Below are 21862 nucleotides of genomic sequence, written 5' to 3' on the forward strand. Positions count from 1 at the left end.
AAGGGCAATTAAAGATGGGCAATAAATGCTGGCCTGGCCAGCGACGCCCACATCCCATGTATGAATAAAAAAAAAGATGAGCCCTTTAAGTAGCACTGATGAAGGATACTTGCTGCCTGTTACCACCATGAGTTTCTGAGCGAGTATATCACATGGCAAATCAGATACTGGAGCAGACCAATTTCACCAAAGGATTGTAGGATCCTTACTGACATATGATAATGAGGATTTTAAATTATTACAGTGTGTATCCTGGATGTTTACAGAGGAGCCCAATCCGATATGTGGGTGGCAGACTTCCAATGTGGAATGAATGCGAGACACCCACCATTTTGGATTTTACGCACTCATTTTATCCCTACAAAATGAATCCAGTGCAATTGCTTTTCTAAGCCAAGGGCTTTTTGATTTTTTTTTTATGTTCAGCTGCAGGAGGAATCTTCACCCCACAAAGTAGATTTTGGTGTGTGCCCATTTTTGCACCAGTACTAAGAGACCCAAGGGACGATGGAACTGTTCCTCCATGTGAGCTACTGGTTTTGGTCTCCCTTCCACAGGCAGCTCACCTATTCAAAGACATTAATTTTTGGGCTGCCTGTTTCATTGGACGTGGTTCTCAGCTACATCCCGGGAGGAGGGATTGAAGTGGGCAAGGAGTGGGCTGGAGATTACAACTTCTGTGGAGTCGGTGAAGCAGTCTTGTTTCATCGGATGAGTTTTTGCAACAAAAGAAAATCATTAAAATTTTAAACCTGTTAAAATAGAGAATAAGGGAATTTCCAAAGCAAATTGCATAACTTACACAGAACCTCTTACTTTGAATGAGGGAGAGGTTCTTTGTGGTCTAATAGGCCCTCAGGCTGCTAGAAGCAAAAAAATGAGCACATTCTAAGCTTTCTCTTCTAACTCTAGCAACCAATTGTTAAAGCTATCTCAGGTTGCAAGCTCCAAAATAAAACACTTCTGTCAGTACCAGGTGATGGTGGCAATAGGAATTATATGAGCAGGGGTAGGCCATTTAGCCCCTCTAGCCTGTTTTGCCTTTCAATTAGATCATGACTGATCTGTATCTTAACTGTATCAACCCTCCTTGGTTCCATTACCCATACGTACTCTTGCTTAACAAAAAGCTGTCAATCTCAGTTTTGAAATTTTCAATTGACCATGGCTGGAATTTTACGTCCCCTCAACAAACCGGATGGTGGCGGGGGTGGAGGTGGCGTAAAATGGAGCGGGAGGCTCCGGGAGGCTTTCCCAACCTGCTCCCGCCTCTTGCCCCCTTTACGTAGGACGGAGGGGGTGGGTGGGGCGAAAAACAGCCCGCCTGCCCCAGGCCAATCAAGGCCCTTAAGTGGCCACTTAACGGCCTTCGCCCTCCTCCACGTGGATTTTACATGTGGCAAGCTGGCGTCCTGGAGCCGGGAAAAGCTGCCTGGGAAAAGCAGGTGGTTTCCGATTGTCTCCAACCACCCACAAGACCCAACACGATCCCCTTCCCCCCAAACAACCACCCTTACCTCGCCCAGGCCCGACCGATTACCCCCGGCGAGACAACCAAAACTTACCTGCCTTCCCAGCTCCCAGGCATCTTCTATACACACTGAGCTGAGTTCCCAGCAGTGGCCACCACTCCCGGTGGCGCTGCTGGGACTAAGAGCTACCGGCCAGCTGATAGGCCTGCACAGCTCAATGAGGCAGGACTTCCTCCTTCAAGCTGGTGGAAGTCCCGCCTCGGAACAATTAAAGCCTGGGGACTAAAATGCGGGTCGGATACCCAGGCGATGCGGAAGCAGGTTCGCCACCGACATTTCGAGCTCCCATCCACCCAACATGAAATCCTGGCCCATGTCTCAATAGGTACGTCTCTTTCATGTTATCATGAATTGCTAACCATCGGTTTTGTGCACTCCTATGCCATTCCTTCTCATTTTAATTGTGGGGTGTAAATGTGAAGACAAATGTAGGTCCCTTACAGTCAGAAACAGGGGAATTTATTATGGGGAACAAAGAAATGGCTGACCAGCTAAATGCATACTTTGGTTCTGTCTTCACAAAGGAGGACACAAATATCATACCAGAAATGTTGGGGAACACAGGGTTTAGTGAGAGGGAGGAGCTGAAGGAAATCAGTATTAGTAGAGAAATGGTGTTGGGGAAATTGATAGGATTGAAGGCCGATAAATCCCCAGGGCCTGATAATCTACATCTCAGAGTACTTAAGGAAGTGGCCCTAGAAATAGTGGATGCATTGATGGTCATCTTTCAAGATTCTATTGACTCTGGAACAGTTCCTACAGATTGGAGGGTAGCTAATGTAACCCCACTATTTAAAAAGGGAGGTAGAGAGAAAGCAGGGAATTATAGACCAGTCAGCCTGACATCGGTAGTGGGGAGAATTCTAGACTCCATTATAAAAGATTTTATAGCAGAGCACTTGGAGAACAGTGGTAGAATCGGACAGAGTCAGCATGGATTTACGAAAGGGAAATCATGCTTGACAAATCTACTAGAATTCTTCGAGGATGTAACTAGTAGTGTTGATGAGGGGGAGCCAGAGGATGTGGTTCATTTGTACTTTCAGAAGGCTTTCGACAAAATCCCACATAAGAGATTAGCATGTAAAATTAAAACACATGGGATTGGGGGTTGCGATGGATAGAAAATTGGTTGGCCGACAGGAAACAAAGAGTAGGAAGAAATGGGTCTTTTTCCGAATGGCAGGCAGTGACTAGTGGGGTACCACAGGGATCGGTGCTAGGATCCCAGCTATTCACAATATATATTAATGATTTAGATGAGGGAACTAAATGTAATATCTCCAAATTTGCAGATGACACAAAACTGGGTGGGAGGGTGAGAAGGATGCAGAGAAGCTTCAGGGTGGTTTGGAAAAGTTAAGTGAGTGGGCAAATGCATGGCAGATGCAGTATAACGTGGATAAATGTGAGGCTATTCACTTTGGAAGCAAAAACAGGAAGGCTGATTATTATCTGAATGGCTATAAACTGAGAGAGGGTAAAATGCAATGAGACCTGGGTGTTCTCGTACACCAGTCACTGAAGGTAAGCATGCAGGTGCAACAGGCAGATAAAAAAGGCAAAGGGTATGTTGGCATTCTTAGCAAGAGGATTCGAGTACGGGAGCAGGGATGTCTTGCTGCAATTATACAGGGCCTTGGTGAGGCCGCACCTGGAATATTGTGTGCAATTATGGTCTCCTTATCTGAGGAAGGATGTTCTTGCTATAGAGGGAGTGCAGCGAAGATTTACCAGACTGATTCCTTGGATGGCAGGACTGACGTATGAGGAGAGATTGAGTTGGTTAGGATTATATTCGCTGGAGTTCAGAAGAGTGAGGGACGATCTCATAGAAACCTATAAAATTCTAACAGGACTTTACAGGGTAGATGCAGGAAGGATGTTCCCGATGGTGGGGGAGTCCAGAACCAGGGGTCATAGTCTAAGGATACGGGGTAAACCTTTCAGGACTGCGATGAGGAGAAATTTCTTCACCCAGAGAGTGGTGAGCCTGTGGAATTCGCTACCACAGAAAGCAGTTGAGGCCAAAACATTGTATGTTTTCAAGAAAGAGTTAGATCTAGCTCTTGGGCGAAAGGGATCAAAGGATATGGGGGGAAAGCAGGAACAGGTTACTGAGTTGGATGATCAGCCATGAATGGCGGAGCAGGCTCGAAGGGCCGAATGGCCTACTCCTGCTCCTATTTTCTATGTTTCTATGGAACCTGTCCAATTTGCGGGTCTCCATGTGCACAAAAAGACTTGCAGGTTGGTAGGTAAATTGGCCATTATAAATTGCCCCTAGTATAGGTAGGTGGTAGGGAAATATAGGACAGGTGGGGATGTGGTAGGAATATGGGATTAGTGTAGGATTAGTATAAATGGGTGGTTGATGGTCGGCACAGACTCGGTGGGCCGAAGGGCCTGTTTCAGTGCTGATCTCTAAACTAAACCTTCCAGTATCAAAGCAGTCATTGGAAATGGCTAGCAAATTCAAGAATAATATATATAGCGAATATAAATAGGTATTTTTCACACACATACTTGAAGTGAAGGCCACCGTAAGCCTTATTTTATGCACATTTTATAGAAATATTCTAAGGCTCATAAAAACTTGTTTAAAAATAGGCAAAGGAAAGAAAGTCTGTCAGCCTACTCGTGCCCCTCCCATATCTAGTGCCTGTCAGTTTCTCATGTGCAATAGTATTCTAATACCTGTATGGTATGTAGAAACTTTCTCCTTGAGCTAGAATAGAGTTTTCAAGATGTTTGCAGTGGAAAATTAATCACTTCTGTAAAACCATAAAGGAATCAGTTGTTGCAGTCAAACTTCTTCCAATTAAGATAGAAATCTCAAATGTGCATAATGACAAACATCAATTCTAGCTCAGTAACTTACACTCCCTTTAGAGTAGAAAGTTAAATATGGATAGATTAAATGTCTTTTTACCACACTCCAGCACATTGGAGCATTTCAATCAGGTATCCTTCAGAAAATATTGTGTCAAATCTCCCCGCACTTGATAGCATGCTCTGCTGCAGGGCCTGTGCCTTGGTCACAATGGACAGGCAGCAATGTAAAATTATTAAACATTTAGCCCTACTAAAAAGGCTTTCTGTAGTCCACTTAAGCTCACCCCAGCTGAAGCTAAAGCCCTTGAAAACTGTCTGAGATTGTCTGTGTAATGTCTAGCAGGAATGCAGAAGCCTCTCTCAAGTAAATCAGAGACCACAGGATGTAGGAATCTTGAGAAAGGTGAAAATAAGACAGTGGTAAATACAAAGGGCATTACCTAATAATGTAAGGTTGGTAGCAGCCACAGGAACAAATGCTTGATTGGCCAAGAAGGCATGCACAGGGCATGATAGTCACAGGCATGAACCTGATTGGGGATGGGGAGGGGTTAGTTGGATAACATCCAAGATAAAAGAAACCCTACCAGTCGGGTCTGTATAGTAGAGAGAACCAGAAACAAGAGAACAAAGAGAAAAGAAGTTTAAAGACCAGGAGCTATAAGAGATGATGTGCGCTACCCGTTCAAGACTAACATGGGAAGTATATAGCCCACGTTGGACTGTAAATTGCTGCCAAAGTTTATTGCCATAGTTTGCAGAAAACTTAATAAACTTGTTCTGACTTTGTCTCAATAAATAGCTTTACAACTGAACTTGTGCCACATCTGATCCTGTCGTAAGGGGTTAAATCCTCACAGATTGACTCCTGACTACAGCAATGTTACATTTATAACATTTCCATGTCTTATATCAATGTATTGTCTTGCTGCAAACTGCCTAATGTACACTATACTGTTAAAGTTCAAAAAATTTAAAATGCCGCATCAGTCTTCTGCCGTTTAACAATTACCCATCAAAAAAAAATACTGAATTGACGGATTCTTTATTTTGCACACTAATATATATCCTGCAACATGTTTATAAAGATTTTTGTGGAGCATTTTCAAACCACGATGGGGAACTTTATGATTATACCAAACCAAAATTAGATTAAGCATCTTGGGTAAAAGAGCTATAAAAATCACCTGAGCTCCAGTGATGTTGTTCTTTTATGAGGTACCGAGCATGCCTGTCTGATGATTATGTCCTGGCAGAAACAAAGCTATTAATTAAAGTGGTGCTGAATGTTCATTATTGGAACTCAGGGGATGACTGTTTCTCCAAAACATGGTAGTTCATGAGGCTCATCAGGCATAAGAAGGATTTACTATGAAGTGACTCACCTTTTCCTTCCCTAATCATTGAGAAAATTATGTAATTGGTAAAAAATATTTCCTATGTTATTCTGAGGATAGATATCTTTCTGTCTTGCTCCCAAATAGTACTTTAAAAAAAAATTTGTTCATGGGATATGAACGTCGCTGGCTATGCCAGCATTTATTGCCCATTTCTAATGCCCTTGGGCAGGTGGTGAGAGTTGCCTTCTTGAACTGCTGCAGTCCTTGGGGTGTAGGTACACCAATAGTGCTTTTAGGAAGGGAGTTCCAGTTTGACCCAGCGACAGTGAAGGAACGGCAATATAGTTCCAAGTCAGGATGGTGTGTGGCTTGGAGGGGAACTTGCAGGTGGTGGTGTTCCCATGCATCTACTGCCCTTGTGCTTCTAGGTGTTAGAGGTTATGGGTTTGGAAGGTGCTGCTGAAGGAGCCTTGGTGAATTGCTGCAGTGCATCTTGTACATGGTACACATTGTACTTGAAAATCGGTGCAGTGCAGGGGAAAAATCGGTGCTTATCCTGCGTCAAAACTTCCTCTGTACCATTTCTGGTGACTGTGTTAGAAACAAGCAGCAAAGTAAAGTACAATGCAAGTTGGTGTCCTATGCATTTGCACACAGATTTCCTCTGACAGATCCATACTGCCCCTATGGGATCCTTGTGCCACAGCTCCCTGAACTGCCATTTAGGTGTTATCTGTCTTAAGGAAAAGGCAGGTTTTTTCAAGAAAGGTCTTTGGGCTGAACATCCCAGTGGGTGGTGGAACCCCGACACGGGACCATATGTGGGTTCTGACCCTTATGGTTTCCAAGTCCCGCCCACCTGCGCAATCTTCCTGTCAATTAAGATGCTGCCTCCAGGTGCCCCGTCCAATTAAGGACAGCGAGAAGGCTGTGCAGGTGGGTGAGCCAATGGGAGTACCCAAGGCTGAGGGTGGCCAGCACCCACACTGGGAGAAGTTGGCACTGCTGATGTAGGAAGGTGCCTCAAGATGGAAATGCCTGCTGAAGGCTTCGAAAATTGTTAAAAGTGTGGTCACAGTTGCCAGGTCATCAATGTGGAGGAGAATCCCTCCACAGGGTGGCCTGTGGCCGCTGTCGTGGCCTGGTAATCCCCAGGGTCCCAGAAGGGGGGGATTTAAAGGAGGGGTTGATGGCCTCCTGGCTTGCTGCGTGTAGGCCACCTCCAGGCAATGGCTGGGCTTTAGCCTCAGTGGAGGGGGGGGGGCCTGTCTGTCATTGGGAAGATCCCAGGGGTGTCACCAATTTGCCCCTAAATGAGCACAATTGCCACTAATTAACTACCCACCACTGCTGGGTGTGTGGCTGGTGCCAGTCAGACCCCACCTCTGGCAAGATCGCTCAGAGGCAAGAGCTACCTTGGGGAGCTACCCCAACATGAGATTCTCTGATTTTACTCCAAGTACTGCCTTCAAATGAGAAAGTTCAATGCTTTATTTTTGACTTTCTGAATTAAATAAAAAAAATTTCAGCTTCAGTACATGTTGTAGAATGCTGTTGATAATTTGCAAGGCAAAAATGCAGATAAGAAAGCCAATGGCCAAATAGCAACATAGAATCACAGAATGATAGAGCATTGAAGGAGGCCATTTGGTCCATTGTACCTGTGCCAGCTCTTTGAAAGACCTATCCAATTAGTCCTAATCCCCTGCTCTTTCCCCATAGCCCTGCAAATGTTTTCCTTTCAAGTATTTATCCATTCGCTTTTGGAAGTTATTATTGAATCTGCTTGCACCACCCTTTCAGGCAGTGTATTCCAGATCACAACAACTCTACAAAAAAATCATGTCGCCTATAATTCTTTTACCTGTCACATTAATCTCTGTCCTCTGTTTACCAACCTTTCTCCTGCTGGAAACAGTTTCTCCTTATATATTTTATCAACACATGGTATTGACCACCTCTATAAATCTCATCTTAACCAACTCTGTTCTAAAGAGAATGACCTCAGTTTCTCCAGTCTATCCACATAACTGAAGTTTCTCTTCCCTGATACCATTCTAGTAATCTCTTCCGCACCATCTCCAAGGTCCTTCCTAATGTGCAGTATCCAGAATTCAACACAACATTCCAGCTGAGGATTAACCAGTGCTTTTTAAAGGTTTAACATAATTTTCTTGCTTTAATATGCTATGACTCTATTAATAAAGCCAAGAATCCCATATGCTTTTTTCACAGCCTTTGCCACTTGTCCTGCCAGCTTCAAAGATTTGTGTACACCCCCAGGCTTCCCTGTTCCTGCATCCCCTTTAAAATTGTACCATTTAGTTTATATTGCCTCCCCTCATTTTTGCTAGCAAAATGTATCACCTCACATTCCTCTGTTAAATTTCATCAGCCATGTATCTGCTCATTTCACTACTCTATCTATGTCCTCCTGAAGTCTGTTACTATCCTTCTTATCGTTTACTACATTTCCAAATCTTGTGTAACCTGCAACTTTTGAAATTATGCCCTGCATAAGTTCAGGTCATTAATATATATCAGAAAGAGCAATGGTCCTAATACTGAATCTTTTGAAACATCACTGTATACTTCCTCCAGTCTGGTAAACTGTTTACCACTAATCTCTGCTTTCTGCTCCTTAGCCAATTTTGTATCCATGCTGTCTTTGTTCCTTTAATTCCATGGGCGTTAATTTTGCTAACATGTCTATGATGTGGTACTTTGTCAAATGCCTTTTGAAAGTACATACACGCAACTTCAACTGCATGATCTTCATCAACCATTACTTCATCAAAAAACTCAAACAAGTTAGTAATTTACCTTTTAACAAATTCATGCTGACTTTCATTCATTGGACATAATTTTCTAAGCGCAAATTAATTTTTCCCTGGATTATTGCCTCTAAAAGTTTCCCCATCACCCCTCTTGCCTCTGAATCACAAAGCTCCGGGTTCAAGTCCCACTCCAGGGCTTGAGCATAAAAATCAAGGCTGACATTTCAGTGCCGTACTGAGGATAAGCTGCACTGTTGGAGGTGCTGTTTTTCAGATAAGATGTTAAAAAGAGACCCATCTGCCTGCTCGGGTGGATGCAAAAGATCCCAAGGCATTATTTTGAAGAAAAGCAGGGGCGTTATCCCTGCAGTCCTGACCAATAATTATCCCTCAATCAGCATCACAAAAAAACAGATTATCTGGTCATTATCACATTCCTATTTGTGGGAGCTTGCTGTGCACAAATTGTCTGTCACGTTTCCTAGATTACAACAGTGGCTACACTTCAAAAGTACTTCATTCGCTGTAAAGCACTTTGAGATATCTGGTGGTCATGGAAGATACTATATAAATGCAAGTCTTTCTTTTTTCACCAACATTAGGCTGACTGGCCTGTAATTGTCAGACCGATACCTCTCCCCTTTTTAGAAAGGGGTGTAACATTTGAAATCCTCCAGTCCTCTGGCACTACCCAATAGCTAAGGAGCATTAGAAGATTGTGGCCAGAACTTCCACAATTTCCACTCTTAAAGGGGAAAAGAGTTCAGGGAAATTCCTCTCTAACCCCCAAAGGCAATTTTTTCAAAATACAGTTAATGCATGTTTAAAGCTGGTTACAAATTTATCTTATTGAATAAGATTACTGTACAGATGATTTAATGGAAATGAGGTGCACAGGCATTTGTACGTCCCTAGATCAGTTACCTGCCCTGGAGTTGCTGGAAATTGACCTACCAGGATTTTCACAGCAGGTGGGAAGCCCATGCCAGTGTCCTACAACCTCATTGCAACCCAAAATAAATTTTTGTTAGTAGGCCTAAGTGAGAAATGGCAGTGAGCTTCACACCAAGCCTACCAAGCATAAAACTGGATTCGGGACAGAAGAAGCTTCAAAAGTTATGTTTAAATGTATCTTTATTTGTAAGGGCAGGAGTGCCCATCCAGCCTGGTGATTTGAGTCCTAATTAGTGCTTAGTCTGAAGAAAAGCATTGTTCACTAATTAATCTGCCTCAGGGATGAGCAGTGTGTGCTGCCTCTTTTAGATCTCTGTTAATTCCTGTTTCATCCCTGGTCCAATAGAAGCAAATTCTGAAAATCACCAACAATAACTTTTGGAGAATGTGCTCCAGTAACAGACTTCAATGTTTATATTGTTACAGTGAACTGTAGTGTACCAGAAATTCAATTATCTCCACTTTATAATCAATCGCCTAATTAGGCCACACATGATGACAGATTATTTGCAATACTCTAAATAAATGGGGTATAACACACTGGAATAAATTAATTTTTTCAGTTTGCCTGTAGGATTAACCTGCTGGGGCAATATCATAAATTATTCAAACATTGCCAGCTTGATTTATTGGAGTAATTGCTCATGTAGAGAAACAAATCGATATATCAGTATGCATGCAGCTTTATAAATGAAGAAGGCTTTTGCAAATAAGAGACTCAGACAAGATTCCAAAAATCATACAAGGCCAAAGATGCTGATGATATATCACTGTTAAAAGTCATGTTCAGATGTGATGAATGATAGACTTCATGAATGCTAATTCTATGGCATCTCCTGTCTCTGAGAAAGTGAGAGTAGGTAACAGGAAAGCTACAGGAGGAGCACAAATGCACAAATACAAAATATTCTGGATCTGAAGCACAGGCTATCCCAATTCCAGGAGCCTACAGCCGTCCAAGATACTTTTTCTTTCAATCGGAATCCACTTAAGACTAGCTCATAGATTTTCCGAAGCACTTTACGATTCATGAGGGGTCAATACAGTCAATAGTGCTACACCAAAATGCAAATGATGGCACACACTATTATAAAAATAAAGATACATAATACTGGCCTCTTGAGCAATTCTTGTCTTTAGTTATGCACTGAAACAACATTACAACGTCATCACACAACAACTTTGTGATATTTCGTAGCAAGTCTGAGTCAGTTCATTTGTATTGTGGACTATTTAAACAGCATAGACACTGTACAACTAAAGCTTCACAAATGAGCCTACTAGCTGACGGTGGTTGCCAGGCAGCAACCTCCTCCTCCTCTTCCTGCTGCTTATGGCAGTTCCTCACCATCTTCCAAGGTGAGGCAGTCTGTTCCCAACCTCTGCAACCTATTTCGCCCTGAACTTGTGATCCCATATCTTCTCCATAACAAAGACCAACTCCTTCCACCACTGTAATATCACCCCTCTCTGCCCATTTTCTGCTGAAATCCTCATCCAAACTTTTGTTACTTCCAGACCTGCCTGTTCCAATGCTTTCCTGAATCCCATCTGCCACCCTCCATAAACCTGAGCTCAACTGAAACTCTGCTGCCTGTATCCTAACTCACATCAAGTCCCACTTACTTATCATTCCTGCGCTTGCTGAACTGCTGAAATGCCGGACACCTTTCCTAATTTTATTGTGCCTAATTTTGATTTGGAACAATTCTTGGAGTGGCATTAAATATGGTTGAATGGTCCATTAGTACTTTGTACTCATAATGCGCCAATGTTTTTGCATTTTTACCATGTGAATAAAATTAGGGACCAGATGAAATTATGATCTTGCACTCCTAATAAAATTACCAAATGCACACACTTGTGCAAGCAATTTGAAGCTTCAAAAGTATTGGGTCAAATCTTACTGGAAAAATATTGGCATGTTAATGCCACATGGTGGTACTAATGTATAAATTGACTAGAAAGATCCGGCCCATTATAACTGTCAGCACCTCTCGTATGTGAATGACCACAATACACAAGAGACCTGTAGAATCCCGAAACATTAATTCCTTAAAATGATGTATTCACTCTGTCAGCCTTCAAATCATTGATTGCTCCTGCTAATATGGCCACCTGCAAAGTAAGAAAGGTTAAAATTCAAACAGAGCCAAAACATTCCACAGCAATTGCAGCCGGAGATTAATTTTGATTACCGGCATGCTTTAAGTTTCTTCACTGTAAAATCTTATCAACATTAAAATTGGCTCTACTCGCTGCAGAGGCAAGCATCAAAGCAATGAGATAATAAATTATAGTGAGTATATTAACTCAGTCTCATGGTGAATTTAGCAATGTATTGACCCTGAATTTCCTTGGACTTTCAACCGCTATGTCACCATAACTTGACTGGAAGCGTTTCCGACAAAGTTACGGAGGTGCAGAGACAGAAATCTGAACAAATTCAGGGCCATAATTTACTAATAGACAATATACAAAATGTTGTTAGTTATAACAGAAAGACGATAGGTGAAGAAACTGAGCCCTGATTTATCTGTATAAACATTATCTGTATATCTGTTTTACTGCATAAACTTTAGAGAAAACTGACTTGGTTATAATGTTTCACAGAAAAAAAACATTTTATATATTTATAAAATCATACTTCCACATGGCTTTTGCTTTATTAGACTTTTGTACACCCCAATCCATGCACTATTTTCTATTGCAAGATCTCTGAAGAGCAGCATATGGTGCTAGGTCTCCAATTTCCTTTCCCTTCCTGTGGGGAAGTACCTCATCTGCGGTCATTGCTTCCCCTCCATGGTCAAACTGAGATCAGACGATTTAGGAGGAGAGCTGCAGCTGTAGACCTACATTTTACCATTGCCTTGCACAGCACAGTGCTGCAGTAAGCACTTGGACAGCCCCAATTTGAGGCCAGTAATACTTAGCAATATACAAATTCTTTTAACAAACATGAAATCATGGAAGTTAATACAACAGTTGACATTTGGCGTGGACTCGATGGGACGAATGGCTTGCTTCTGTGCCGTAATGACTTTATGATACTCAATCTAAAGAAACAATTTCCTGTCCGATTTTTCAAAAATAAATCAAATTCATAAAAGCAATTTCACTTACCTTCTTCAGATATGGAAAAGTTTTGAAGAAGCCATTCAACAATATCAGTGCCTGAAAAAAAATGAACTGAGATGAAATATTGTCACAGTAAATATAAAAAATCATCCAATGCAGTTTAGTTTTAAAAATGATTAAAATATTAAATTTATAATTTATAAAATATGGTTAGATATAATCTTGATCAGTTAAATTAAATCAAAATTCCCTTTAATGCTGTTTACTGTTTGCATAATGCACATTTAAAAAATCATGGTGTTACAAAAAGTAACATTTTACTTATACGGACATTTCTTATTAGTACTATTTAAGAGCTAACTACAAACACTACAAATGCATCTTCCCCTCCCCTCCCCTGTCGGCATTCCGAAGGGATTTTTCCCTCCGCAACACCCCGGTCCACTCTTCCATTACCCCCACCAACTCGTCCCCTTCCCATGGCACCTTCCCCTGCAATCGCAGGAGGTGTAATACCTGCCCATTTACCTCCTCTCTCCTCACTATCCAAGGCCCCAAACACTCCTTTCAGGTGAAGCAGTGATTTACTTGTACTTCTTTCAATTTAGTATACTGTATTCGCTGCTCACAATACGGTCTCCTCTGCAATGGGGAACGCTTTGCGGAACACCTCCACTCAGTCCGAAAGCATGACCCCGAGCTTCCGGTTGCTGGCCTTTTCAACACACCCCCCTGCTCTCCTGCCCACATTTATGTCATGGGATTGCTGCAGTGTTCCAGTGAACATCAATGCAAGCTCGTGGAACAGCATCTCATTTACCGATTAGGCATGCTACAGACTGCCGGATTGAACACTGAGTTCAATGATGGGCCCCCCGTTTTATTTTTATTTTTAATTACTTTTTATTTGTTCATTTTATTTTGGTTTGTTTCTACTGTGCCTACCCACTTTTTTTCATGTTTGTGCTTGGGGCCAGGGCTGTTCATTTTTGTCAATTAACACCTTCTCTGTACTAACGCTTTGTCTTTCACCACACTATTAACATACCATTTGCCTTTGCTCCATGACCTTCTGGTCAGTTATTCTCTGTGACCTTGTCCTATCAACACCTTCTCTTTTGTTATTTCTCGCCCTACCCCCACTTTACTTGCTTAAAACCTATTGCATTTCTAATATTTGCCAGTTCTGATGAAGGGTCACTGACCTGAAATGTTAACTCTGCTTCTCTCTCCACAGATGCTGCTAGACCTGCTGAGTATTTCCAGAATTTCTTGTTTTTATTACTAAGGATTAATTACTTGGGTGAGGAAACAGTTTGGAGCAATCATCTATTTGGAATTAATATCAATACCTTTATTACATTTGTAACTTTGGTCTATCTTCTTAGTCTGCATTGCCACAATTTCATTGGCAGAGGGATTGGCTGAATGGTTCCAAAGTTCTTCAATGCAGAATCAAGGAAGTGGTGAAGATATAATAATGGCTATTCATGCTGAGGGGCTTTTGCTGACTTATAAACTAAGGGGATTGAGAAGGTCCAAAAGTGCTGGTCTGTCAACTGCCCCCTGGCCTGTCTAACTCCAATGTGTTCTGATGGCCCTCCTTCTTGTGGTTCTCTTCATCTAATTTTTTCTTGTCTGCTGATGTCTCTTCTTGTTGCTGTGCCTCCTACAAATTCCTTGTCCCTTAGCAGTCATTCTCCAATTTCCTGAATGAGTGGAATGGTGGAGGGATGGGTGGGAGTGGCAGACTGAAGATGTTGGCCGGAATATTATGGTCCCACACAGGAGTGAGCTGGTGGTGGTGGGGGTGATGTGGCCGTAAGATTGAGTGGGAAGTGGGCGGTGCCCTTCCCAATGCCTTCCCCTCCCGCTGCAATTTTACGAGGGGCAAGAATGGGCTCATCTGCCCCAGGATAATCAAGGCCCTTAAGTGGCCAATTAACTGCCACTTAAGGGCCTCCTCCCGCCGCCACTGGTATTTTACCAGCACCTGGCAGGCGGCTCAGGCCCCCAGAATGCTGCAGGTAAAATATGGCGACCTCCTTGTGGGCTGGAGGGACCACTCCAGATCGGGCACCCTGTGCCCCACAGAGGGCTGCCCCCGAAGCCCCAACTGCTACCACTGAAAGAAAGTTACCCTCCAATCAACTGACCTCCCTAGCCTCACTGGGGCCCAACCGATTGTCCTCGGTGAGGCCCCAAAAACTTACCTGTCGTCCGGGGCTGTCGTCCCTCTTGCTGCTGTGGCTGGGTTGCAGTCCCAGCATTGGCCACCACTCCTGGTGGTGCTGCTGGGACTCAGAGCTGCTGGCCCGCTGATTGGTCGGCAGCTCTTGGAGGCGGGACTTGCTGCCTCAGAAGGGTAGAAGTCCCGCCCAAGTCCATTTAAGGGCCTGGGGAGTGTAAAATCCAAGCCTGGCTCCCAGGCCCAGCAGAGGCGGGCTTGTCCCAACTTTTTTGCTGGTGGGCGGGGCCTCCTGCCCAACGTAAAATTCCAGCCATTACGTTAGCTGCCAAGAAATTGGCACAGTACTGCATTATCCTTCTGCAGTGATCACATACCAGTTGAATATTGATGGAGTTGAAGCCCTTCCTGATCACATAAGCAGATGGTTCATTTTCTAGTGCCCCAATAGCTCAATGAGTACAGACTATTAGACCTTGGACAAAAGGGAAGCGTCACTGCTGTAAACATAACATGAGAAATGGGAGCAGGAGCAGACCATACGCTCATTGCGTTTGCTCCACCAATCAATATGACCATGGCTGATCTTGGGCTTCAACTGCACTTTCCCACCCTCTCCCCCTATCCCCTGATTCCCTGAGTGATCAAAAATCTGTCTATCCCAGCTTTAAATATATTCAACCTCTGGGGTAGAGAATTCCAAAGATTCACAATCCTTTGAGTGAACAAATTTCTCCTCATCTCAGTCCTAAATGATCGTCTCCTTATCCTGAGACTATGCCCCGTGTTTTAAATTCCATGCCAGAGGAAACAACCTCTCAGTGTCTACCCTGTCCAGCCCCTTCACAATCTTGTAGTTTCAATGAGATCACCCATCATTCGTCTAAACTCCAGAGATTATAGACCCTATTTACTCAGCCTCTCATCATAGGACAACCCTCTCATCCCAGGGACCAATCATCTCTCTCATCCTGGCCGGAGGCATCCAATGTCAAGGTAAGTACTTGCCTTGCTCTGGCAAGAACAGCATTCGTAATCTGTGCCATCCAGTTGTTCTCTGCAGCAGCCTGGAAAGAGTCTGTGGTGGAAAAGTTAAGGGCAGTGGTAACTTTGAGAGCCAGTGATCCAGCAGATCAGCAACAGCCTCCTGCACCGCTCCTCAGAAATATCCAAGAAACTGACTCTTGGCCTGTAGGCCTTGTGAAGTGGGTAAAGCCTTCTATGAGCTTAATCTGTTACTTGACCTGGCTCTTCAGTCTGCTGCTGCTCCTCTTTCTCTACCTGTTGATTAATCCAAAGGAGTGAAGGAAGAATATCCCCCATGAAAAACAATGAATGTTTAATGAAGGTAGATCAGAAAAAATGAATCAAATGAAGCAAACTGGAAGCCTGTAACCGGCTTTGAAATATGATACTGAGAATGGCATACAGCTCTTAATAACAAATGCCTTGAGGTGAGTGCCTCTTTCAATATAGCTTCCAGACTTCTGACCAGCCCAGTAACAGTTGCTTCAGGGTCCATATGGTACCATCGGACCAAAGCTCCACTCAGGAAATACCGACCTCTGTCTGAGGATGCAATTATGGCCTCAGTCACCTAGTTTAGGATTCCCAATAAGTGGAAACATCTTCTCTACGTTTACCCTATCCAACTTCTTCATAATTTTAAAGACCTCTCTTAGGTCATGCCTCAGCCTTCTCTTTTCCAGAGAAGAAAGAACACAGCCTGTTCAGTCTTTTCTGACAGTTATACCTTTCAATTCTGATACCATCCTTGTCAATTATTTGCACCTTCTCCAGTGCCTCTGTATCTGTCCTGTAACATTGAGACCAGAACTGTACACAGTACTCTAAGTGTCGTCTACCTAGCCTTGTCTAAGTTTGGCTTCTTCTTTAATTTCAGTTTTGACATTATCTCTTTATTTAGCCATGGTGTTTTATTATTGTCTAGCTTGTTTTTGTTTTTTAGTGGGATATCCTTCTCCTGAACTCTTTTGATCACCATTTAAAATATTTCCCACTGCAGTTTTATTTCATCTTTGATTTTTTTTTCCAGATTCCGATCCCCTTAAAACTATTTTTTTTTTCCAATCTATTACTTATTTATGTCTTTCCCAATCATTATCTTAATATGTTGTAATTGCTATTGCCTCAATGTTTCCCTATGCTTACTTCTTTTATCTGCTCTATTTCCTATTAATAAATCCAGCAGTGATTCTGTTTTTGTTGGACTTTTTATATTCTGGATGACAAAGGAGTTCTGCAAAAACTATAAAAACTCCATTCTCTTTTCCCTAGCTTTTCTTGCCAGTTTATTTGATAGAAATTGAAATTTCCCATGATTATTTTTCTATGTAGTTTAGTAGTTAATAGATTTGCTTACATATTTCTTCTTCCACTTCTGTTCCATTATTAGGTGGTCTGTAGAATACCCCGAATTGTTACAAAAATTTCTAAATTCACTTGTAAAAGCCCTTCTAAACACTCCCACAGAGGATGCTGAGACCAAGTGGGCCCACATCAGAGACGCCATCTATGAGTCAGCTTTGACCACCTATGGCAAATGTGTGAAGCAGAATGCAGACTGGTTTCAATCTCATTTTGAAGAGCTGGAACCTGTCATAGCCGCTAAGTGCATTGCACTGTTGAACTACAAGAAAGCCCCCAGTGAGTTAATATTCGTAGCACTTAAAGCAGCCAGAAGCACTGCACAAAGAAGAGCCAGGCACTGCGCAAATGACTACTGGCAACACCTATGCAGTCATATTCAGCTGGCCTCAGACACCAGAAGCATCAGAGGAATGTATGATGGCATTAAGAGAGCTTTTGGGCCAACCATCAAGAAGATCGCCCCCCCTCAAATCGAAATCAGGGGACACAATCACTGACCACGCAAGCAAATGGACTGCTGGGTTGAGCACTACCTAGAACTGTACTCCAGGGAGAATGTTGTCACTGAGACCGCCCTCAATGCAGCCTCTACCAGTCATGGATGAGCTGGACGTACAGCCAACCAAATCGGAACTCAGTGATGCCATTGATTCTCTAGCCAGCAGAAAAGCCCCTGGGAAGGACGGCATTACCCCTGAAATAATCAAGAGTGCCAAGCCTGCTATACTCTCAGCACTCCACGAACTGCTTTGCCTGTTCTGGGATGAGGGAGCAGTACCTCAGGACATGCGCGATGCCAATATCATCACCCTCTATAAAAACAAAGGTGACCGCGGTGACTGCAACAACTACAGTGGAATCTCCCTGCTCGAGATGCTTTAAACAGGCTCCAGAAGCTGGCCGAGTGCGTCTACCCTGAGGCACAGTGTGGCTTTCGTGCAGAGAAATCGACCACTGACATGCTGGTTTCCTTCGTCAGATACAGGAGAAATGCCGCGAACAACAGATGCCCCTCTACGTTGCTTTCATCGATCTCACCAAAGCCTTTGACCTCGTCAGCAGACGTGGTCTCTTCAGACTACTAGAAAAGATCGGATGTCCACCAAAGCTACTAAGTATCATCACCTCATTCCATGACAATATGACAATTCAGCATAGCGGCACCTCAGCAGACCCCTTTCCTATCCTGAGTGGCGTGAAACAGGGCTGTGTTCTCGCACCCACACTGTTTGGGATTTTCTTCTCCCTGCTGCTCTCACATGCGTTCAAGTCTTCAGAAGAAGGAACTTTCCTCCACACAAGATCAGGGGGCAGGTTGTTCAACCTTGCCCGTCAAAGAGCGAAGACCAAAGTACGGAAAGTCCTCATCAGGGAACTCCTCTTTGCTGACGATGCTGTTTTAACATCTCACACTGAAGAGTGTCTGCAGAGTCTCATCGACAGGTTTGCGGCTGCCTGCAACGAATTTGGCCTAACCATCAGCCTCAAGAAAACGAACATCATGGGACAGGACGTCAGAAATGCTCCATCCATCAATATCGGCAACCACGCTCTGGAAGTGGTTCAAGAGTTCACCTACCTAGGCTCAACTATCACCAGTAACCTGTCTCTCGATGCAGAAATCAACAAGCGCATGGGAAAGGCTTCCACTGCTATGTCCAGACTGGCCAAGAGAGTGTGGGAAAATGGCGCACTGACACAGAACACAAAGGTCCAAGTGTATCAAGCCTGTGTCCTCAGTACCTTGCTCTACGGCAGCGAGGCCTGGACAATGTATGTCAGCCAAGAGCAACGTCTCAATTCATTCCATCTTCGCTGCCTCCGGAGAATCCTTGACATCAGGTGGCAGGACCGTATCTCCAACACAGAAGTCCTCGAGGCGGCCAACATGCCCAGCATTTACACATTACTGAGTCAGCGGCGCTTGAGATGGCTTGGCCATGTGAGCCGCATGGAAGATGGCAGGATCCCCAAAGACACATTGTACAGCGAGCTCGCCACTGGTATCAGACCCACCGGCCGTCCATGTCTCAGCTTTAAAGACGTCTGCAAACGCGACATGAAATCCTGTGACATTGACCACAAGTCATGGGAGTCAGTTGCCAGCGATCGCCAGAGCTGGCGGGCAGCCATAAAGGCGGGGTTAAAGTGTGGCGAGTCGAAGAGACTTAGCAGTTGGCAGGAAAAAAGACAGAAGTGCAAGGGGAGAGCCAACTGTGTAACAGCCCTGACAACCAATTTTATCTGCAGCGCCTGTGGAAGAGCCTGTCACTCTAGAATTGGCCTTTATAGCCACTCCAGGCGCTGCTCCACAAACCACTGACCACCTCCAGGCACTTACCCATTGTCTCTCGAGACAAGGAGGCTGAAGAAGAAGAATACCCCTAATTGTATGATTGATCCTTCCTTATCCTTTATAATCAATCCATATGGATTTTGTTTCTATCATAATGTTAGTTATGTTCCTTTTTCCTACTGCAATTATGTTGTCTCTAATTAGTACAACTACCTCACCCCTTTCTTCCTACCCTATCCTTTCTAATTATGTTATAACTGACTACTTCGGCACATCTGAAGATGATTCCTCACTGCCTGTGCTTTAAGCATGGCTACCCGACCCGAACCCGACCGGGCCCAACGACATGTGTCAGGTTCGGGTCAGGTCGCTCTTCCGGGTCCGGCATTTGGGCTCGGGTTGGGTCGGGCACAGTGACAGTCAGGGCGTCAAGGCAGGAAACGTGCATTTGGACTCCGCACTAGTCTGCAGTGAACAATTCCATCCAAGGTAGCGCACAACCTCTTTAATATAATCAACTTTATTCCAGCGGTCGGGTTGGGCCAGGTTGGGCGGGGAAAAAAAAATCAAAGGACTTGGGCCGGGTCGAGCTCGGGTCGGATGCGGTTCTGTCGGGCTCGGGTCAGGTTTCATTTGCAGACCCGAGCAGGCCTTTACTGTATTACATCAGGGAGGTATTAAGGTTTCCACTTTTCTTATTTTAGGTTATATGAATGCTTGTATCTTAAATCACTCTCATGGATGACTGCCAATTCCACATACCTTTGAGAGTACCCATCCTATTTTTGAGATCTAGGTAAGTTTTCTGTAAAGTACTCAGGAAATGAACAGTAAAGCACTGACTGTTAATTATTTTTAGCTACTGGACTTATTCCACACACAGATGTAACTCTAGTCTTCAAGTGTAAATAGAGCATTATACCTTTGGGCCTTGCTTTCGTTTTAAAGCCACTGAGCAAAATAATTTAACAAAAAAACAAACAAGAAAAATAATAAGTGATGTAACAGTTATACAGTTAGATTAGACATTTTTCCACCTAACTCCTCAATAAAAGCTCCATAAATAATTTTTAAATTAAGCAGTGTATCTTTACTTTTTTGACCACTGTAAGAATTTGTGCTAATGTAATATCTCACTCAGAACTGGTTCCTCCTCAAAATTTTCAGATTAGCTCCTGAATGCAAACACAAGTGTCAATTTGATTTTGTATGATAGCGAAAAAAGTGATATTAGTTCGGCCAGCTGTACCTCCTAATTTTCGCTTCCACTGTTATTACTGCAAACAATACACCGGAGAGGTCTTTAATGTGCAGCCGAACCAATATTATGCATTTTACACAAGGACCCAATGTCAAAATTACGCGCAATCAGATGCTTTAATGTCTCAGAAAAGAGTTATTGGAACTTCTTGAATTTTGAATATCTGATCCAATGGGGCAGCACTGTATAACTTTAGATTATTCCTCTCTCCAGCCTGTGACCACTGAATCTTGCACTATTTCATCGAACTAAGTTGAAGCCTTGAATCTAAACTGCTGTCAAATTTGTTTTAATCTGCTTAAGTATTGTGGCTTGATTTAAAAGGTACCAAAGCAAAACTAAACAAAATTACCTTGGCCTGGATTTCCTGGTGTGCGCTGGCATCTGCAGAAGTGCAGCAGATGTGCGTTTCTGCCCAGCTGTTGGAGCTGCTGTTGAGTATGGCGAGTTTCCTGGGGCAACAGTTACCCACAGCAGAACAGCCAATAATTGGGTTCCTGTGGTTCTGTGGAAATTGTGAAGATTGAGGATTTAAAGGCCTCAATCAGCTTGAAAGAGCAGTGTCAGCAGTTACAGCATGGGAGAGGAAAAGAGTGGTAGCCAAAAGATCTCCAGGAACTGAACTTCTAATTTCAGGGAAGCAGCAATGGATGTATCACTGGAAACTATGAGGATAAGACTGTTTGAAAGAGGGCATCTTGGGCCACTGTGAAGGCACAGTGGAAGGAGGTGGCTGAAGTTATTAGTGCCACCTGAGCAACACCAAGCTCAGAAATACAGTGCAGGAAAAAAATAATGATTTGATTATAACAGGCAAGGTAAGTGCCTCACACACCCCAGTGACAACTATCATTAGTCATTTTGCCATAATCAACATGTCTTACATGGAACTGCATGGATGTGTATGTGGGCTGTATGTTTCTGTATATAGTTAGCATCCCATCTGGATAATATATGATATAGGGCACTCTGCATGCAACCTGTTTAAGCTATTTTCCAACTCTGAGTGTCACAGTTATTAGTTTTAGCATCTGCACACAGTGAATGGGTATAATTTCCAGTACTTTGATAAGGTTGAGTGTGATTGTCATGTTATATACATTGCACCTATTTTGCAGAAGGTGACATATTATGAAAGCGAGAAAGACAATGGGAGGCGGAATGAAAAATATTTGGAAATTCTCCCCCATGACAAAGATGCACT

The 21862-nt window shown here is 43.3% G+C and overlaps 1 protein-coding gene across 1 annotated transcript in view; it reads right to left on the minus strand.

Moving 5' to 3' along the window:
* The window catches only part of rgs11 (regulator of G protein signaling 11), a 145724-nt gene that overhangs the window by 101754 nt on the left and 22108 nt on the right, over positions 1–21862 (minus strand). Inside the window, exon 3 of the mRNA XM_068056849.1 lies at positions 12568–12618. Within this exon, the coding sequence (XP_067912950.1) occupies positions 12568–12618 (51 nt within the window). The remainder of the gene's footprint in view (positions 1–12567; positions 12619–21862) is intronic.

This window comes from Heterodontus francisci, chromosome 24 (genome assembly GCF_036365525.1).
Source record: "Heterodontus francisci isolate sHetFra1 chromosome 24, sHetFra1.hap1, whole genome shotgun sequence".
Taxonomy (NCBI): domain Eukaryota; kingdom Metazoa; phylum Chordata; class Chondrichthyes; order Heterodontiformes; family Heterodontidae; genus Heterodontus; species Heterodontus francisci.